The 21,895-nt window shown below is 38.7% G+C and overlaps 1 protein-coding gene across 1 annotated transcript in view; it reads left to right on the plus strand.

Moving 5' to 3' along the window:
* The window catches only part of MTMR9 (myotubularin related protein 9), a 56,102-nt gene extending 39,879 nt beyond the window's left edge, over nucleotides 1-16,223 (plus strand). The window contains exons 9-10 of the mRNA XM_029938636.1: nucleotides 7,613-7,764; nucleotides 14,785-16,223. Of these exons, the coding sequence (XP_029794496.1) occupies nucleotides 7,613-7,764; nucleotides 14,785-14,948 (316 nt within the window). The 3' untranslated portion in view covers nucleotides 14,949-16,223. The remainder of the gene's footprint in view (nucleotides 1-7,612; nucleotides 7,765-14,784) is intronic.
* Nucleotides 16,224-21,895: the final 5,672 nt, after the last annotated feature.

Raw genomic sequence — 21,895 nt, forward strand, 5'->3', positions numbered from 1 at the left:
TTTATGTTTTTTTCCATTTGTATTGAGGTATTATTGACAAATTGGCCATTAATTCTTTATATATTCTTCTGTTCCCTTTTTCTCTTCTCTCTCTGGGACTACTATTATTATGTATACGTTGGTACCCACAGGCTGCATAAGTTCTATTCATTTTTTTTTATTCTTTTTTTATTCTTCTAGAGTAGGGAATTTTAGTTGACGTGTCTTCATATTTGCTTATAGTTGTGCCTGCTCAGATCTGTAATTAAAACCCATCCAGTGAGTTTTTCTTATTTCAGATATTGTACTATTCAGTTTCAGAATTTCTTTTTGGTACTATTTTATAATTTTGTCTATTGATATAGTCTAGGTTTTGAGACATTGTTCTCCTGGTTTCCTTTAGTTCTTTGTCCTTAGTTTTTTGTTTTTTTCTTTTGTTTTGTTAGCTCTTTGAGCATATTTCAGACAGTTGATTTAAAGTCTTTGTCTAGTAATAGCCAAGTCCATGTTTTCTCATGGACAGTTTCTGTTAATTTTTTCCTATAAATAGACCATACTTTTTAGGGTTTCTTTTTGCATCATTTGTAATTTTAAATCTGGACATTTAAAATATAACATGACTCTCTGGCTCTCTGGCAATTAGATTCTTCCCACTCCTCAGAATTTGTATTTATTGCTTGCTGTAGGCTGTAGCTATTTTTTCAGTCATTTTCCTTTTTTTAAAAATAGAATTTATTGTCAAGTTAGCTAACATACAGTGTATACAGTGTGCTCTTGGTTTTGGGGGTAGATACCCATGATTCCTTGCCTTATTTAGTCATTTTCTAAACTATTTTGTAAAGTGTGTATTTTTTCTCATGTATGGTTTCTGAAGTATCTGTTGTTTTAGTTTGTGTTCAGCTAGTGTTTGACAGTGATTTCCTTGAAGGCCAGGAACCAAAAGAGAGAGAGGAAAAGAAGGAGGGAAAAGAGAAAGAGAAAACCACTCAAGACAAAGGGAAAAAATCCTTTTGTAGTCTTTGCACATGGGCTTTGTGCTAGAATATCCCTTCAGTGCTCAGTCAGGCTTCATTCACCCTTCACTTCCAGCTCTCTTAGAGCTTCAAGATCAGCCAGAACCAAAATCTTGGGATCTTCTCAGGCCCTTACTGAGCAGGTTTCCTGCATTGGGCAAGTATGTGGCTTTCTGAATTCGTCAGTATACCTAGGTACCTATGAATACTCTGGATTTCCAAAGAATTTTTTTTTTTCCCCTGAGGCTTTTGGTGCTCTGTTGTTTCCTTCAGCCATCATCTTTTCCCCCACATGGCTGCAGGTTGTCCATTCATCTATGTTTCTTTCCTACGAATGCCCACCACCTTTCTTCCCACAGTGATTTCCAGGTTAGACATAACAAAGACAAGCCCTTCAGGTAGCCCTTGGACAATTTAGAACAGAGAGATACAATTCTTTGTGAATAAAGACTGCTGTGTTCCCTCTGGAGCCATACTGAGAACATGAGCTACCCTCCATGAGCTAGGAAATGGATGGGGTGAGAGCCAATAAAAACGCCAGAAAGCTTTGTGATTGTTTTTAAGTTCCCTTTTTCCTTGGTTCTTCATTTGCTTGTATGCTGGAAACTTTTGACTATTTCTGAGAAGTCTGACAAAGTCGGTTTAAAAGTTTCTGCTTGCATTTTCAATGTTTCTGTTTCAATGTTTCAATGTTTCTGTTTGGAGCTGCCCGCTCTGCCATTTTTTGCTAGCATCACTCTTCATTTTTGAAGCAATGGTCTCTATCTTGCAGCACTTTGAATATGTCATACCTGCTTTCTGGCCTCATGGTTTCTGATAAGTCAGCCTCTATCTTCACTGAGGGTTCCTTGTACATAATGGATCACATTTTTCTTGCTGCTTTTACAATTCTCTTTTTCTTTGGCATTTGACAGTTTGACATTGATGTGTCCTAGTGTGGAACACTTTGAATTTATCCCGCTTGGAGTTTTTTGATCTTTTAGGGTGTAGATAATGTTTTCATCACACTTGAGACCTTTTAAATTTTGTTAATGTTTATTTTTGATAGAGGGAGAAAGAGTGAGAGAGACAGAGAGAGAGAGAGAGAGAATGAGCAGGGGAGGGGCAGAGAGAGAGGGAGACACAGAATCTGAAGCAGGCTCCAGGCTCCAAACTGTCAGCACAGAGCCTGATGCAGGGCTTGAACCCACAAGCTGCAAGACCATGACCTCAGCCAAAGTCGGACACTCAACTGATTGAGCCACACTGGCACCGCAAGAAGTTTTTAGACCTTATTCTCCAAACATTTGTTCTGCCTTTTTCTCCTTTCTTCTGGAACTCCTATTATGCATATGTTGGTGTATTTGGTGGTATTCCACAGGTGGGGGGATTATTTAAAATTTTCTTCAATTTTTCTTTCCTTTCCTCAAAAATTAATAATCTCAATTGACCTATCTTCAAGTTCACTGAATCTTCTGCCAGCTTACATCTACTGTTGACTTCCTATAGTCATTTTTTCATTTCAGTATACTTCCAACTCAGGATTTCTATTTGGTTCTTCTTTATAATTTTTATTTCTTTACTAATATTGTCCATTTGGTATAGCATTGTTATCATACTTTAACTTCTCAGGCATTTTTCTTTTTTTTAATTTTTTTTATGGTTTTTATTTATTTTTGAAAGACAGAGACAGTGCAAGGTGGGGAGGGTCAGAGAGAGAGGGAGACACAGAATCTGAAGCAGGCTCCAGGTTCTAAGCTAGCTGTCAGCACAGAGCCCAATGCGGGGCGCGAACCCATGAACTGTGAGATCATGACCTGAGCCAAAGCTGGCCACTTAACCAACTGAGCCACCCAGGTGCCCCTCAGGCATTTTTCTTTAGCGCTAGGAACATATTTATGATAGATGATATAAAATCTTTGTCTAGTAAGCTCAATATGTCCTTCCTCATCCAAGGGACAATTTCTCTTGACTGCCTTTTTTTTACCCCTGTGTATGGGCCATACATTCCTGTTTCTTTATGTGTGTTATAATTTGATTTTTTTGAAAACTGATGTTTTAGATAATACAGTATGGCAAATCTGGAAATTAGATCCTCCACCCTTTGCTGGGGGGCCCTGTGTGTGTGTTAGGCATGACTTCAACTCTCAGGGCGTTTACAACTCAGCTTTAGCCTTCAGCTTGTACAGGGCCTCAGGTTCAGCCAGAGGAGAAAGACCGAGGCTAACTCAGACACTTTCTAGGCATTAAACTTTAAATTCCCAGGAATATGTCAGACCTTCACGAAGCCCCCTCCCCACCTCAGCGCATCCCCTGCTGCCCATGGACATCCCATTCCCCAAATCTTCCTTTCATGATTTTTCCCAGGCACTTATTTGCCCCAGTTGTTACAGCAGCCTGAAGCAGCTGTGATATTAAATAGTTTCTGTTCATCATTTCTGACAAACACCCTGGGGGATAGGGTTTTTTCCCCCCAAGAAATCTGTGGGTCAAGTCAGACAACTACAGCACTCTGCGAAGGAGGCGTTGCCAGCCAGCAGTAAGACACATCAGATAGTGACCATGCTCTGGGGCTGGTGTTTGCTGAGGAGTCCAAACCTGGTCCGCCCCCCAGTGTCTACAAGGCTGCTGGTGTTTGGTGATACTGCAGAGCTGGGGAGAGGGTGTTGGCACTGACCAAGTTAAAACGCCACAAATCCTGCTGTTCTTTCAGAGCCTCATTAGTTTGTCTTGAATGAGTACTCCTCAGATTGTCCTAAGCCGTTTGTTAATTCCCAGAGTTTTAAAAGTAATTAATTTTGACTGTTTTTGCCACTGTTTTCATGACTTTTTAGAGGAGATCTACAGAGACCCTCACTCTACCATTCCAGAAGTCCCACACCCAAATGCAACATTTTAAAATACACTCTGAGAAACTTTAGGGACTTTCCTTTGTCACTGCCATCAGCCCCTTCCTCACTGTCTCCAATGTGCCTTAAGAGGAAAAAGTTTAAGACCTGAAGTTAGGAGATTTGAGTTTGGATCTCCACCATACCACCTACTAGCCATCTGACTTCTCTGAATCTGTTTCTGCTAATGTTAAAGGCAAAATTAATCTCTGCCACACTGGGTTATAGTGAGGTTCAAGTAGTGCACGTGTGAAAATTCCTAGCATACCTTTCACAAAATAGGCATTTAAAAAATGTCAGTTCATTCATTCATTCCTCCTTGAATCTTCTATTACCTGCTTACACATGAGCCTAAAGCTTACCACTGAAGGCATTTTGACACAGAGCCACAGTATTACTATGGCTGACACATTGATTCTACTGTGCCCTGTGTCATCTGATGCTTAAAAAAGGAAAGATAATTGGTAACCTTTAGTAGTTGACAGTCCACATGTGAAATGAAACATAGTTCGAGTTTCTTTGATAGACACTAATACCAAGCAATGTTAAAGCTATTAACACCAGATTGTGAGGGCGATCTGGCTGCGACATCTGTCACCCCATTGATCGCCAGGGTTGATTCGGCTGCTCTGGCTGGCTAGGTGGGTGTCCCCTTCCTCCTTCATCGCTCCATGTGCGTCCCTCCCAAAGCTGCACGCTCGGTCAAAGAGGATGACCATCCCTGATAGAGGAGGACCGTTCTTCGGTCAAGGGTATACGAGTAGCTGCGCTCCCTTGCTAGAACCTCCAAACAAGCTCTCAAGGTCCATTTGTAGGAGAACGTAGGGTAGTCAAGCTTCCAAGACTCCAGACACATCCAAATGAGGCGCTGCACGTGGCAGTCTGCCTTTCTTTAAAAAAAAAAAAAAAAAAAAGCTATTACACCAAAAAGGAATCTTGGTCAGAAATATTTTTTAAATGCTGAGCAAGGGGCACATGGGTGGCTCAGTCAGTTGATTGTCGAACTTCAACTCAGGTCATGATCTCCTGGTTTTTGAGTTTGTGTCCCACATTAGGCTTGATGTCGTCAGCGTAGAGCTGGCTTCAGATCCTCTGTCCTCCTCCTCTGCTCCTCCCCTACCTGCATGCACATGCTTGCTCTCTCTCAAAAATAAATAGACAAATAAATAAAAGGCTGAACAAAACAGGGGCACCTGGTTGGCTCAGTTGGTTAAGCATCTAATTTGGCTCAGGTCATGGTCTCGTAGGTCATGGGTTTGAGCCCCACATTGGGCTCTGTGCTGACAGCTCAGAGCCTGGAACCTGCTTCAGATTCTGTGTCTCCCTCTCTGTCTGCCCTTCCCCTGCTTAGGCTCTGTTTCTCTCTCTCTCTCTCAAAAATAAATAAGCATTTAAAAAAAAATCTTAAAAAAAAAAAGATTTTCTCTCTCCCCCCTCTTTCCCTGCCTCCTCTGCCCTTGTCCCCTGCTTGCACACTCTAAAAACAAAAATAATAAAATAAATTTTTTAACAATGCTTAAATAAAATAATAACTGAAATGAAAAAAATAGTGAACAAAACAAAGTTGTATGTCAAGACTTTGAGGTTTTATTTTGGTTTTGGCTTGTGTTTTAGGCAATTAAAAATTATATCTCTCCACCATTTTTTAAAAAGCTTTCTTATTTTTGAGAGAGACAGAGCATGAGAGGGGGGAGGGACAGAAAGAGAGGGAGACAGAGAATCTGAAGCAGGCTCCAGGCTCCGAGCTGTCAGCACAGAGCCCGATGTGGGGCTCGAACCCACAAACCATGAGATCATGACCTGAGCTGAAGTCGGACACTTAACCGACTGAGCCACCCAGGTGCACCTCTCCTGCCCTTTCTTATAGCATGTTTGACTCAGCCCTGGACTACACTATGATGGGAGAAGTAGGAGAGTTGATGATTTACATTGATAAATTTGGGGAGTGTGGCATAATGTAGTCCCCTCTCAGAGAGTCACAAATCATTATTAAGAGCTTTAGATTCTCTTCAGTAAAGCAATGTATGTAACTTTGATTCAGCATTTATTTAGTTAGTTAGTTTTAAAGTTTACCTATTTTGAGGGAGAGAGAGAGAATCCCCAGCAGGCTCCACACTGCCAGTGCGCAGCCCCACACGGGGCTCAGTCCCTTGAACCGTGAGATCATGACCTGAGCCAAGATCCAGTGGGGATCTTAACCACTTAAATGACTGAGTCACCCAGGCACCCCTTTAATTCAACACATAAATAATAAATTTGACTATGGATTTCTTTTTGGTATTATACTTATTAACATGCTTCAGAACCAGCCTCTAATAAAGGGATTACAAATGCATTTTGTCTCACATTCTGATTGCCATTTGGTAGATTCTACCAGTAGGGCTGATTGAGAAGGATTCTAAAGCTGTAGGGGGTGGGCTCAGGTGGAGAAAGTTCAGTGATTGATTAGGTTTGGGAGGCAGGGCCAAACCACTTTCCGCAGGGGCATGGGTGCAGTGGTTTCCTGTTCTCGCCATGCCTGGTTCCTGGGGACAGCAGTATGGGACTTGCTGTCCTAGCAGTTACCTTCCAGCACGTGGGGCCTGTGATTATGTAGATTGTTTTCATTGCTGGCATAAAAAGGATGCACATAATTAACTTGCATGAACCTTATAAATGATCAAGTATATATAATTATATTATATAATTATTAATCCACATTTATATACATATATAGTATATACTTATATATACTATATATGTATATGTATATAAATGTGGATTAAATCTGTATTTGTATTTACATCAAGATACATATTTATTTTTAACCTTTAACAGTCCATCTATGTTTTATGTACATGAATTTATTTGTCCTAAAAGCTCAGTCTCTAAAATTTTTAAGTTTTAAGATTTGACTCACCCTCCATTTTTTAGTATGTCTGTAATTTGTTCTTTGTATTCTAGACCTTCCCAAAATAAAAAAGTTATTTTTATATTTAGCTATTTTTTATTTTATTTTTTAATGGTTTTTATTTTTTAGATACAGAGAGAGACAGCGCAAGCAGGGGAGGGTCAGAGAGAGAGGGAGGCACAGAATCTGAAACGGCCTCCAGGCTCTGAGCTAGCTGTCAGCACAGAGCCCGATGCGGGGCTCGAACCCACGAACCATGAGATTATGACCTGAGCCAAAGCCAGACACTTAACCGACTGAGCCACCCAGGTGCCCCTGTATTTAGCTATTTTAAATTACAATACAATGCCAGATGCATCAAGGGTTTTTGGGTATAATAATGTTCTGTTTAATACCATACCTGATACGACCAGAGTCAGGTTTTATCCTTCTGGCTGGTTTTGAGAGCCTGTGAAGTAGTTTTGTTGAGAGTTGTAATGTTGGTTGAACTTTCTGACAAATATTTTTATTTTAAAGTTTATGTATTTGAGGGAGATGGAGACAGCACTAGTGGGGAAGGGGCAGAGAGAGGGGGAGAGAGAATCCCAAGCAACCCCTGCGCTGCCAGCACAGAGCCAGGCACGAGGTTCGATCTCATGAAACCACGAGATCATGACCTGAGCTGAATCCAAGAATCAGCTACTCAAACCACTGACCCACCCAGGCGTCCCACAGATATTTTTATTTTGCAACATTTGATTCCTCTGTTAAAAGTCTGTGTTCTGCCTTCTAATGTACATAGAGAAAGATCTGTCTTTTTAGAAGCATTTAATAGGGGTTGTTATAAATTAACTGCTTTAATGGCAATTTTCTTCCTTAATCAGATGTAAGTTGAAGCTGCAGCAGAAAACGATGTCTCTGTGGTCCTGGGTCAATCAGCCCAGTGAACTGAGTAAATTCACCAATCCTCTCTTTGAAGCCAACAACCTCGTCATCTGGCCTTCGGTTGCTCCACAGAGTCTTCAGCTGTGGGAAGGTAGGCTGCGCATCCTTTGTAAACTTTGTGTCGGCTGTCAGGGATCCTCTCTGAACATACCGTTGTTTGTATTTGAAGATGGCAAGCGGTGGACCTGACCCTCAGACCTGGGTGTTGCTATTTTTTCTCACTGTGAGGCATGGTTCTCTCTTTCATATCCATGATCTGGTCACACTTTTTTTGTTCAGTCCCCATTTCAGACATTAACAGTGATAATTCAATGGATACTGCTGTTTATGTCGGATACTTTCCCCAGATGGGAAGATACATTACTATTTTTAATTGTGATTACAAATCTACCGATTTAACCATGTTTGGGTATACAGTTCAGTCTTGTCAAGTGTATTCAGACGGTTGTGAAACAGGTCTCCAGAACCTTTTCACCTTGCAAATCTGAAACTCCACTCACTCAAGAATGTCCCATTGTTCCGCTTGCCAGCCCCTGCCAAGTCCCATTCTGCTTTCTGCCTTGAGTTTGACCCCTCCGGGTACCCCATCTGAGTGGGATCATACAGTATTTGTCTTTTTGTGATGGACTTCTTTCCCTTGACAGCATGTCCTCAGATACATCCGTGTTGTAGCATCTGAGAGGATCTCCTTCCTTTCTGAGGTTGAGGAGTTTTCCATTTTATGTGCAGGCCACATTTTGCTTACCCATTCATACTTTGATGGGCAGCTGAGTTGCTTCCAGCTTTTGGCACATAGGTGCACAAATACATCCTCAAGATCCTGCTTTTGATTCTTTTGGGTATGTACCCAGAAGTGGAATTGCTGGGTCATATGAGAATTCTGTGTTTAATTTTTTTAAGGAACCTCTTTACTGTCTGCCATAACAGCTGCATCATTTTATATTCCACCAACAGTGTCTCTACATCCTGGCCACCACTTGCTATATTCTTGTCCCCCCCCCCCCCCCCGGTAGTGGCCAGTCTGATGGGTAATGAGGGAAAGCACATTACTTCTTGTGTAAGAAAGTTGGTATGTAGCTGGGACAGGAGTGAATTGTAAGCTCCAAGGAGTCCTTTATTAAGCAGCCATTAGGATAGATTCTTCTGTTGAAGGGCTAATGGGCTAGCCATTCTATGTAGTAAGGTTCTATAAAATACCAGAGCTTGTTCTTAAAAGTATAACCAAAATCTACCTAGATATTAACCATCCATTAAACAAAGACTATAATATACCATTTCTTTGTAATCATCTTGAAGGTAATAAATACATCTTTATCTTTGTATTAAACAGCACAAAGCCTACACACAGGAATGGTAGCTGTTTGGTAATTGAACTGAATTACCATGCATGTCAGTTACTCTACCACATTTTCATGTGTTATTCCCTGAAGGGCAATTCGTGCGCGAGAAATTATTTGCCCTTTGTGTGCAAAAGGGCCTCAGATTATTCTGCTCTCTCCGTTTGGGGCTGAGTCTATTTCTGTCACTTCTCTGAATGTCAGCTCTCACGTTTTGTTCCTCTTGGCATATCTGTCATTAGCTGCTTCCTTCCTCAGTTTAGGCTCCTCATCTTATCTGTTGAGGTACCCCAAAACTAGAATTGTGGGGAAAGTGGCCTCAGGTAGTTTACAGATTCTCTGAGTCTGAGCTTTGGTGCTTTGGGAATTTTTGGCTGCTCAGAACTTCTTGCTTACTTTCTTGATTGTTGTAGATAGCCACAGGTGCAGGAATAAGGGATCTCTTTGTTAAAGATTTCTGGGACAGTTTACCTAGAAGCCACCGTCATGTTTTAAGAGACTAGCTATTTGAGAGAAAAGCCACATTTGGAATTGGATGGCCTGAAGGACAGTTTAACTACGTTTTACAAAACCTCACTGAGAGCTTAGAAATTAAGAGACTGGAGGAAATCTTTGTTGTTACATGAATGAATTCCTGCCACTCCATAAAGAACAGAGTTTCCATATGTGCTTAGTGCCTCAGCTTAGACCTGGAAGAAATTCTGTTAGGGAAAATTTTCCCACAGTAGGTATATATGGATTGTATAATGAGAGTACTCTTTGACCTTAAAATGTCTCTCCCCTGTTTGTATTTACATCATAGTTAACCATTAACTTAAAGTAATTCCTGGGTTGAAGAAAAGGATTTTAAATACAGGCTCATATAACAAAAAATCAAAAAAGGGCAGTTAGTCTTTAAGCTATGTTTCTGTTTTCCCTTTCTGATAGAGAGTAACATTTGGACATGTAGGATTTAAGGCCCTGGCAGTTTGGTTTTGAGAAAGTGTTTTAAAGAATCATAAAACTTTTGTGAACTTACCAGCTACTGACATGTTACCTGGGAAGTCTCTATACCTCCTTATTTGACTATCTTTAAGCTGTTGTTTTGGGATGATATAGTTAACATAGATCTATGCAGAGGAGAAAGTACCCCCTTTTAGTCTATAATATAAAGATAATTATTAATGGGGGAAAGAAGACATGCCTATAGAATTGGAAGACCGCCTCTTAAGTAAAGAGACGGGGGGGAGATCATTATTTTTTCTATTCTTTAATTGAAATGTAGTTGACATATATTAATTTCAGGTATACAACACAGCGATTCAACATTATGTACATTACAAAGTGATAACCATGATAAATCTAGCTGCAACCTGTCATCAGACAAAGTTGTACACTCTTATTAACTATGTTCCCCATGCTATACATCGCATCCCTGTCTTACTTATACCCAGAAGTTTGTGCCTTTTAATCCCCTTCCCCTGGCACAAAAACAGACAGATCGGAGAAACAGAATAAAGAACCCAGAAATGGACCCACAAATGTAGGGCCAACTAATCTTTGACAAAGCAGGAAAGAATATCCAGTCCAATAAAGACAATCTCTTAAGCAAGTGGTGCTGGGAAAACTGGACAGTGACACGCAGAAAAATGAACCTGGACCACTTTCTTACACTATACACAAAAATAAACTCAAAATGGATGAAGGACCTAAATGTAAGCCAGGAAGCCATCAAAATCCTCAAGGAGAAATCAGGCAAAAACCTTTTTGACCTTAGCCACAGCAACTTTCAACACATCTCCAGAGGCAAGGGAAACAAAAGCAAAAATGAACTGTTGAGACCTCATCAAGATAAAAACCTTCTGCACGGTGAAGGAAACAATTAGCAAAAGGTAACTGGCGAATGAGAGAAGATATTTGCCAATGACAGATAAAGGGTTAGTATCTAAAATCTATAAAGAACTTACCAAACTCAACACCATTAAAAAATAATCTAGTGAAGAAATGGGCAAAAGACATGAATAGACACTTTTCCAAAGAAGACATCCAGGTGACCACCCAACATATGAAAAATTGCTCAACATCACCCATCCTGAGGGAAATACAAAACCACAATGAGATACCACCTCACACCTGTCAGAATGGCTAACATTAGCAACTCAGGCAACAACAGATGTTGGTGAGGATTCAGAGAAAGAGGATCTCATTTGCACTGCTGGTGGGTATGCAAACTGGTGCAGCTGCTCTGGAAAACAGAATGGAGGTTCCTCAAAAAATTAAAAATAGAATGACTGTACAACCCAGCAGTTTTACTACTAGGTATTTATCCAAGGGATACAGGTGTGCTGTTTTGAAGGACACATGCACCCCAAATGTTTACAGCAGCACTGTCGACAATAGCCAAAGTATGGAAAGAGCCCAAATGCCCATCAATGGATGAATGGATAAGGAAGATGTGGCCTACACACACACACACACACACACACACACACACACACACACACATACACACGATGGAATATAACTCAGCAATCAAAAGAATGAAATCTTGTCATTTGCAACTATGTGGATGGAACTAGAGAGTATTATGCTACATGAAATTAGAGAAAGACAAATATGACTTCACTTATATGAGGACTTTAAGACACAGAATAGATGAACATAAGAGAAAGGAAGCAAAAAAATAATATAAAAACAGGGAGGGGGACAAAACATAAGAGACTTTTAAATATGGAGAACAAACAAGGTTACTGGAGGGGTTGTAGGAGGGGGGATGGGCTAAATAGGTAAGGGGCATTAAGGAATCTACTCCTGAAATCATTATTGCACTATATGCTAACTAACTTGGATGTGAATTAAAAAAATAAAATCCCCTTCCCCTATTTTTTCCATCACCCATCGTCTACCTCCCTCCCCTCCAGCAACCATCAGATTGTTCTCAGTATCTGTGAGTCTGTTTCTGTTTTTTTAGACTCCACATATAAGTGAAATTCTATGGTATTTATTATTCTCCATTTGACTTATTTCACCTGGCATAATACCCTCCAGGTCCATCTATGTTGTTGCAAATAGCAAGAGGTCATTCTTTTTTATGGCTGGGTAGTGTTCCATTGTGTGTACACCACATCTTCTCCATCCGTTCATCTATCAATGGACACTTAGGTTCCTTCCATATCTTGGCTATTGTAAATAATGCTGCAGTGACTATAAGGGGTACATATATCTGTTCAAATTTGTGTGTGCATTTTCTTTGGATAAATACCCAGAAGTGGAAAACTAGATCATATGGTAGTTCTGTTTTTAATTTTTGGAGGAACCTCTGTACTGTTTTCCTTAGTGGCTATACAATTTTGCATTTTTACTTACAGTGCATGAGGGTTCCTTTTTTGTTTGCATCCTTGCCAACAGTTGTCATTTCTTGTCTTTTTGATAATAGACATTCTGACAAGTGTGAGCTGATATATAATTGTGGTTCTGATTTGCATTTCACCCTGATAATTAGCTATATTGAGCATTTTCTAGTCTGTCTGTTGGCCCATCTGTATGTCTTCTTTGGAGAAATGTCTCTTCAAGTTGTCTGCCAGTTTTTTAATTGGATTGTTTTTTGATATTGAGTGCTATGATTCCAGTATATTTTTTGGATATTAACCCCTTATCAGTTATATCATTTGTAAGTATCTTCTCCCATTCAGTAGTTTGCATTTTGTTGATACTTCCATTCATTGTGCAAAAGCTTTTTAGTCTAATATAGTCCTGTTTGTTTCTTTTCGCTTTTTTAGACTTTGCCTGAGGAGACATGTCCAAAAAATTATTGCTAAAACTGATGTCAAAGAGCATACTGCCTATGCTTTCTTCCCGGAGTTTTTTGGTTTCTTTTTTTGCTTTTAAGTCTTTAAGCCATTTTGAGTTTATTTTTGTGTATGATGTAAGAAAGTGGTCCAGTTGTTTTACATGTAGTTGTCCAGTTTTCCCAGCATCATTTATTGAAGAGACTGTCTTTTCCTCATTGTATATTCTTGCCTCCTTTGTTGACGATTAATTGACCATCTACGTGTGGGTTTATTCTGTACTCTATTCTGATCTACATAGATCTATGTATCTGTTTTGTGTTGTTAGCATACCGTTCTTATTACCATAGCTTTGTATACTGTTAAGTTGAAATCAGGAAAGGTGATACCTGCAGCTTTGTTCTTAAGATTGCTGTGGCTATTTGGAGTCTTTTGTGGTTCCATATAAATTTTAGGATTATTTGTTTCATTTCTATGAAAAATTCCTTTTGATAGGAATTATAATGAACCTGCAGATTGATTTGGGTAGTATGGACATTTTAACAATATTCTTCAGTCCATGAACATGGACTTTCTTTCTGTTAGTTTGTGTTTTCTTCATTTTATCTCATCAATGTCTTACAGTTTTCAGAGTCCAGGTGTTCTACCTCCTCAATGAAAGATCTTCCTCCTATCCCTAGGTAGTTTTTTTAATGCAACTATAAATGGAATTATTTTCTTAATTTCTAATAGTTCATTCTTAGCATATAAAAATGTAGATTTATGTGTATTAATTTTATATCCTTTAACTTTACTGAATTTATTGGTTTTAATAGTTTTTTGGTGGAGTCTTTAGGGTTTTTTGTATATAGTATCATGTCCTCTGTGAATAGTGGCAGTTTTATTTTTTTTCCTATTTGGAAACCTTTTCTTTCTTTTTCTTGTCCGATTTCTCTGGCTAGGATCTCCAGTATTGTGTTGAAGTGGTAAAACTAGGCCTCCTTGTCTGTGATCTAGAGGAAAAGCTTTCAGTGTTTCCCTGTTTTATATGATGTTAGCTGTTGGTTTGTCATTTATGGCCTCTATATCCATTTTGTTGTGAGTTATCATAAGTGAATGTTGAATTTAATAAAATGCTTTGTCTGCATCTGTTGAGATGATCGTTATTTTTATCCTTTTTGTTAATGTGACATATTGTGTTGATTGATTTGTGGATATTGAACACTTGGCATCCCTGGAATAAATCCCACTTGATTGTGGCATAGGGATGCTTTTAATGTATTGTTGAACTCAGTTTTCTAAAATTTCATTCAGCATTTTTGTATTTATGTCCATCAGGGTTATTGACCTTTAATTTTCTGTTTTTGTATTGTGTTTGTTTAGTTATGGTACCAAGGGTAATGCTGGCCTCATAGAGTGAGTTTGGAAGCATTCCTTCCTCTTTAATTTTTTGGAATGGTTTGAAGAAAATAAGTATTAACACTCCTTTAAATGTTTGGTAGAATCTACCTTTGAAGCCATCTGATCCTGAGCTTTTGTTTGTTGGGAAGTTTAGGTTTTTAAATAACAATGTGTGTAGTTCTGTTATTACTGTAACTGTCACTTTTCTAGTGAGAGTGATTTTATACATGTATGAGGTACTACAGGTCTAAGTAAAGTTCTGTAATTGAACCAAAAAATTTATATTGTGAAACTGGAAAGTTAATGGCATTGTAAATTATCAGCGTCTTTTCCTAAAAGTATCAGAAGATAGTATTGTAATCTACTTCATAATTTTGTGTGTCGGGGGGGTGGTTGAAGAATGAATAATTACGTCCATAGAAATAGTGACGTTTTAAATAGTGTATTTAATTACAGTTTTTCAGTACTTTAATATTCTTGCTTATTTCAAAGTGTAATAAAACAGATGTGAACTATAAAAAAAAAGAAGAGCAAAGAGAAAAGAATGTATAATGCATGCAGTTATGTGAGTGTTAATTCACTGTATGTATCTTTTTCCCTTCCATGTTCCTTTCCTGGATACAATAGGTATTTTCCTACGCTGGAACAGATCCTCCAAGTATTTGGATGAAGCATATGAAGAAATGGTTAACATCATTGAATATAACAAGGAATTACAAGCAAAAGTAAATATCCTTAGGAGGCAGTTGGCAGAACTGGAAACTGAGGACGAGATGCAGGAGAGTCCATGAGAGATCTCCCCATAACCTACGTAAGGACGTTCTGGACCTGTATCCACCTCTCTTTCCTTTGGCCCATCAGTTCACTTTTACACAGCAGCCTTGAACTTAGGGTTTTAGATGTGAGAACCCTCTAATGTAGTGGATTTCTCAATACTTTGTGAATGAAACATACTGTAATTACTCATGTTTCATGTAAAGAGCCTGTTAGGCCTCTTTACTTTGGGAGCAGAAAGGAGGTGCTAGTCATTTTATTTTATGTGAAACAGGTGACCTATTTAATGCCATTCGTGTTATATGCCATTTAATCAGAAAATTCTTCCTGTGTCTACTTTCCAAATAGTACTCCAGACCAGTTAAGGATATGATTAACCTCTTTTGGGAATATTTGTTAGTTTTTAAAATGATTAGACTTTTAAACACTCCAAATATAGAAATATTTTTCAAAACTGAAATGGTTGAAAAACCAAGAATTTTGTGAGTAACATGCCATTTCCAACATTGCCCTTCTCCTTAAAAGAACTTTGGATTAACAAAGCTGAATACGTTCTCATTTTGGTTTGTCAAGAAAGGAAAATCTGAATATTTATTCAAGGTAAATTATTTTTACAAGGATTATAGGTTTGATCCTCTGATATTTACCTTAAGTAAATTTTAACAGCAGACCTTAAAGTATGTGCAATATAGAAACAAAGTAGGAATTTGTTACCGATACAGTATAGTTACTGTTGAATTGGTTTTTCAGGTTTTTGAGCATAGATAATAAAGTGCAAATCAAATGCTGGATATCCTATTAAACCATCATTTAGGGTAGGTGTTAATTTGTTATAATTAAGCCACAAATACGGTTTCCTTAAACCAGAGATGCACTGCCCTTGTCTGAAGTTCTTATTGCACTGGTTTATGTATGTGTGTATGTTAAGTTTTATTGTGTTTTATTTTTTAAGTGTTCTGAGAATTAATACTAAGCTTAAAACTTCCATGTTGGCTTGAGCCTTTTGAACATTTATCTGGACTCTGCTGATTTGCCCCTTATATGTTAGGCAAATCTAACTGAAGTGGAGATGTAAGTTTATGCACATGACAAAGCTATGCTTTAAACTTCAGAAACAGATTGAAATGTTTCAATGTTACGGCTATATTTATGCTATGCTAGTTTATGCCTGCTACTCTGAGTCTGTGGTTCAGTGCTTTCTATATACCTTCTGTTTTATGACACTGTTCATTTTAACAAATACTATGAATTCTAGTTTTCCATTAAAAGGATATTTGAAGAATAACGTTTAATACTATTTCCGCCCCATTTGTATATAACCATTTCAATGTAAAGCACACCAAAACTGAACCCTGCTTTAGAGCTGTGCATTGAGCTAAAAATATAATTTAAAAAATGGACTTTAGTATCATCTATGGTCACATTCAGAAGCCTTAGAAAGTAGCAAATACTTTCTATCTCCAGTTGCCCAAGCTTAGTCTTTTTTTTTCTGTTTCTGTTTTCTTGGACTTGTGGCAAAAGACTTGGAAACAGTGTGTATCAGAACTTTCTTTTGGTATATTTGCTAGTCTTCCCCTCCAGCCCAGATGTATTCCCTACTTATTTTCTTGGCTATTATTATGAGTCTTCAGGCATGAAAGCCCTCACAAACAGGCTAATAAGGCAAGGCGCAAAGGAAATCATGCCGCCAGTATCTCTGTGTTGTACTAAATGTTTATATTAATATTTTAAAAGAGGAAACATACTAGCTTTTTTATCACGCCTCAAAATTGCTCTCAGCATTTGTTCATGCAACCGCCCTTTTTGATTTCTCCTATTTTGGTCTCAAGAGTAGATATGAAGGAGCCTTTTTCTTCTCAGCTAACAGACCCATAAGGAAAAACATTTAGAGAATTTTCTTTTTCTTTTTTTCTAAGTGATTCTTTAAATGGAAACACTATGCTATTATTGGACTCTGGCTCACACATAAAATATTCACCAGGAAGACAGGTATAAATTGATGGCATACAATTTTTCCATGACCAAGCCTAATAAAAACTGCCATCCAGAGAAGCCCTACAGCCAATCAGTATCACCAGTGGCAGTCACCTCTAAAGAATCACTTAAGTGGTGCCTGGGTGGCTCAGTCGGTTAAGCGTCCGACTTCGGCTCAGGTCAGATCTCATGTTAATGGGTTCGAGCCCCACGTCAGGCTCTGTGCTGACAGCTAGCTCAGAGCCTGAAGCCTGCTTCGGGTTCTGTGCCTCCTTTTCTCTCTGCCCCTCCCCCTGTCATGCTGTCTCTCTCTGTATCAAAAATAAACATTAAAAAAATTTTTTTTAAATGACCAATCATAGTTAGACACGTAAGACACCACAAGGCAGTGACTAAGTGACTTTTACCTTGTCTTGGCCAGGTCTTAGTAAACGGGGTGGGGCTGCTTAACAGAATCTTGAAAATCAAGTTAATCTTTAGGTCACAATGTTCGTTACCGAGTTACATTATTAGGGTAGAGTCTGATTGCCCAACCTTTAACTATTTACCAGAATGGGAGTTTAAGCTGAACTTATATACAGTAAGCTCTCTGATATCTTATAGGTTAACCTATTATATTCCATAAGTTGATCTATTACACTTCCTAGCCGGGGATCGGGTAGGGGAGCAGTCTCTTCTGGCACTGCCTGGCATCGGGGCACCTAGTCCAAGAAAGCTCCACAGCTAGAGAAAGGCTGTTTCTGAATGCCCGGCGGTTACAGATGGGATTATAGGATCCCTCTCCATCCCAGGTGAGGTTTTTCTCTTCTCCAGAGACAGCTCTATGAGCAATTTCTGCCTCTCTTTCTCTTCCCCTCATCTCTCCATGGCTCTCTGCGGAGGGGGCTCCCTCCCCTCGACGCCGCCGGGTCCCAGCACGTTTTTATCTTCCTCAGTTCGCAACCACGCACCTGTGAGCCTGGCTTCTTAGCAGTCTCTTTTCCTCCCTGACTCTGGCAGTTCCGTGTCTTACGGCTTCAGTCCTTCTTTATTTGAGGGATGCAGGCGGGCGAAAAGTACAGAGCTCCTGCTTCTCCACCATCTTGCCTCTTCAAATCAAGTACTGGTGCTGCCAGCGATTCTCAGCATCCAACTCCTCAGATTCCCGCTTGACGATGGCAGACATGGCGGTGCGAGCAAGCTAGCGCGTGCGGAGCCTGCCCCGCGGAGAGGCTCAGGCCCCGCCAGATCTGGACCTGAGACAGCAATCTTAAGCTGTTTGGACAAGTTTGAATTTTAGTACTAATTTATAATTAAGGGTTATAAACCTCAGTTCCATTTATAGGTCATAAACACAAATTTTGGTACCCATTTTCAAAGGGGACATCTAATAATGCAAATATTAGGGTTTTTCCCAAACTCAAGAACTGTGTCAAAAGTACATTATCAATCTAATTTAAAGAAGGGTTTTAGTAATACTATGAAGTTACTCATCCCTTGGATGAGAAGAATACATACAGTGGATATACTCATGAAAAATACTTGTTAAACATTAAGTTTGGAGAATCATCTTTGATAAACATGGCTTTAAACACCTTAAGGAAGGGGGGCGCCTGGGTGGCTCAGTCAGTTGAAAGTCCAGGTTCAGCTCAGGTCATGATGTCACAGTTCGTGAGTTTGAGCCCTGTGTCGCACTCTGTGCTGACAACTCGGAGCCTGGAACCTGCTTCGGATTCTGTGTCTCCTTTTCTCTCTATGCCCCTCCTGCACTCACACTCTTTCTCTCAAAGATGAATAAACATTAAAAATAAATGTATAAGTAAATAAATATAAAAACTTTAATGAAGGGGTGCCTGCGTGGCTCAGTAGGTTAATTGTCCCACTTTGGCTTAGGTCATGATGTCCCAATTCACCAGTTCGAGCCCTGTGTCAGGCTCTGTGCGGACAGCTCAGAGCTGAACATGCTTCAGATTCTGTCGCCCTCTCTCTCTGCCCCTCCCCTGCTTCCACTCTCCCTCTCTCCCTCTCTCTCTCTCAAATAAAAACATTAAAAAAAAACTTTAATAAAGAGAGTGGTTGCAGAATTAGCAAACAAATTGCCCCACAGGAGCCAATAACAATCAAGTGAGATATAATTAAGTTTATGTATACTAAGCATCTTATGCATTCATTTATAGTAAAGCCTGGCTTACATTTTTGGGATGTGAATGAAGGTCCTACAAAGAATATTTTTAAAATACAAATGATTGTTACAGTCATCTATTAATGTATAGTCGTCTATACAAGGGTTCTTAGAATTTAAATTAACAATTTTTGTAGAAATCAGAACATAGTAGATTGATTATATTAAGATTTTGAAACTTTTTGGGTAGTAAGACTTTTCAGTAATCAGAATTTTTCATTCTGGTTTTATTAAGTGGGAACAAAAGCAGAAATTATAAAATTTAGTAGGATTAAAACAACCTATAAATAGATTTTACTTCTCAGAAAAATTAGGGCTTTGAATCAAGATTTCAGAGTGATTGGGAAAACTTTGGAAGACTGTAGACAGACTAGGATGATTTCAGATCCTATATGGGTAATTTAAAAGCTTTTCTTTGAATTTTGAATCGTGGTTTACAGAGGTGGTATGTCATTGCTTTTCATTTTAAAGGATGAAATTTAGTGATATTTTAGTCTTTGATTCACTCAGTATTTATGTTAAATAAAAAAAAATCAATAGCATGGAGAAGCTCTGACCAGTAGTTGTCTTTTGACATGAAAAATAGAAGGAACATTTTGCTGCATTTTTAAAAATCTGCTTAAAGATGTAGCTCTTGGGGCACCTGGGCGGCTCAGTCCAATTTTGGCTTAGATCATGGTCTCAAGTTCGTGGGTTTGAGCCCCAAATAGGGCTCTGTGCTGACAGTTTGGAGTCTGGAGCCTCCTTCACATTGTGCCTCCACTCTCTTCGCCCCCTCCCCCGCCACGCTGTGTCTCTCTCTTCCTCAAAAATAAATAAAGATTAAGAAAAATATAACTCTTGTAGTTAATCTGGTTTGGGGATTAGCTATTTTAATTGTCAGTCTTAACCAGTTTGCCAGGTTGCTTATTACCAGACCCCAACCTGAGGCAGAATTTTGCTATGTACCCATATCCAGGTTTAATGAGTGAAAACTAAGAGGGTATTACGGGCACCCTTATTAGAAAGTTATTTCCTGGACCAAAAAAATTGGTGAATTTTAGAATAGTTGATCCCCTGTTCTGGCAGCTTTGAAATTTACCAGAGGATGGTCATTCAGTACATCTGATACAGGTTTATGCTATACCTCAGGACAACATAGATTCTTTATTATTCTTTAATGTGAGTTAGATCTTTTCCCCTTTCCAGAGCTGATGTGCTAACCTATTACAGATAGTATTTCTATGTAATTCACCATCTTAAAAAACATTTAAAGACTGATTTCTCCATTAATATTCTCAGATGACACAAAATGCTAATTTTCTTACAGGATCAGTTTTCTGATTTTTTTTCTTGAATAAAACTATCATTACTCAGTCTTCATAATCTAGTGTCCACAGCATCATCCTCTTTGAAACCAATGGCTGAGAAGGGACCCTGTGAAAACTCCAGGACAAGGTTTTAGAAAGTTTGAACTTCTTAACTAAATTCCCCTTTAAGGGATGCCTAGGTGGCTGAGTTGGTTAAGCGTTCAGCTTCGGCTCAGGTCATGATCTCACGGTTCGCGGGTTCAAGCCCCACGTCAGGCTCAGTGCTGACAGCTAGCTCACAGCCTGGAACCTGCTTCAGATTCTGTATCTCCATCTCTCTGACCCTCCCTGTTCGCACTGTCTCTGTTTCTCAAAAATAAATTGAAAAAAAAAAAAGTTCCCCTTTAAAAAAGTCCCAGTTTTGAACTACACTGTAGAACTATAGTTTGTGCTTAATTTAGTGGAAGATAGTGGGGCTCACTGTAGACACTATATTGTTCTGAAAAATAATTCCTGGAGCTTACCGACTTTTGGGACCATTTTATTTAACCATGTAAGGAGTATACAGACTGTTGGTAATTTGTGATAAAAACAAGTTGTGCAACACTGCCCGTGTCTTTCTGCCCAAGACCTTTACCATTTGTTTCACTTTTAAAATGCACATTATCTTTGGAGACATGGATTATTCTACACAAATACTGAGTTATGTTGCTTAGAATCTTTATAGAATTATCACCATCTATACTAAAAATGTTGTACTTGCACAATTTAGTTACATAAAAAAATAATATGTATTTCTTCAATAGCTGGGTATTTGGATTGTATTCTTGATATATTTGAATGTGACTCTTGGATTTAAGTGCACTATTACTCATGTCTTATACAATAAAATTGCACTGTATGGCAAATATGTCTATAATGTATGCTTTGCTAAAACCTCCGAGTGCTGTAATACACAGGTTTCTATTATGTGAACCATATCTATATATAGTCTTAGGGGAAAATTCTAAACTTTAAAGTCTCTGTAACATTTTAATATTATTTGTAATGTCCCCTGTGTCTTAAAACTGGAATCATTCGTGAGTTGACTGCTCTGTCAAGCTTGGTTTATTTAATCATGAAGTAGTCCTGTGTAACATGGCACTGTTACGTTAGTGTGTAAGATTGTGCGTTGTGCTCTCTGCCTCAGAGGACTGTTGCACAGATGCTAGTTTAAATGTCTATAGACAATGGTAATAAAATCTGAATATACTCAAATGCTGGTAAATTAAATCTATAGGCTGACTTTAATTTGTTTCCAAATATTTGCAAAGGTTTTGGCAGGATCTCAATTAAAACTGCTATGTCTATATCTTATATTTTGAAAAAATTCTGATCCACAAAAATAGTTGCAAAACAGTACAATGACCTACCATATATATTGTTCACCTAGGTTGAATAATTAACATTTTTCACATTTAACTTGGCACTCCTGATTGTGTGTGTGTTACTGTTATTTTGCTGAAACATTTGAGGTAAGCTGCAGACATTATGACCTTTC

Source organism: Suricata suricatta, chromosome 1, assembly GCF_006229205.1.
Source record: "Suricata suricatta isolate VVHF042 chromosome 1, meerkat_22Aug2017_6uvM2_HiC, whole genome shotgun sequence".
NCBI lineage: Eukaryota > Metazoa > Chordata > Mammalia > Carnivora > Herpestidae > Suricata > Suricata suricatta.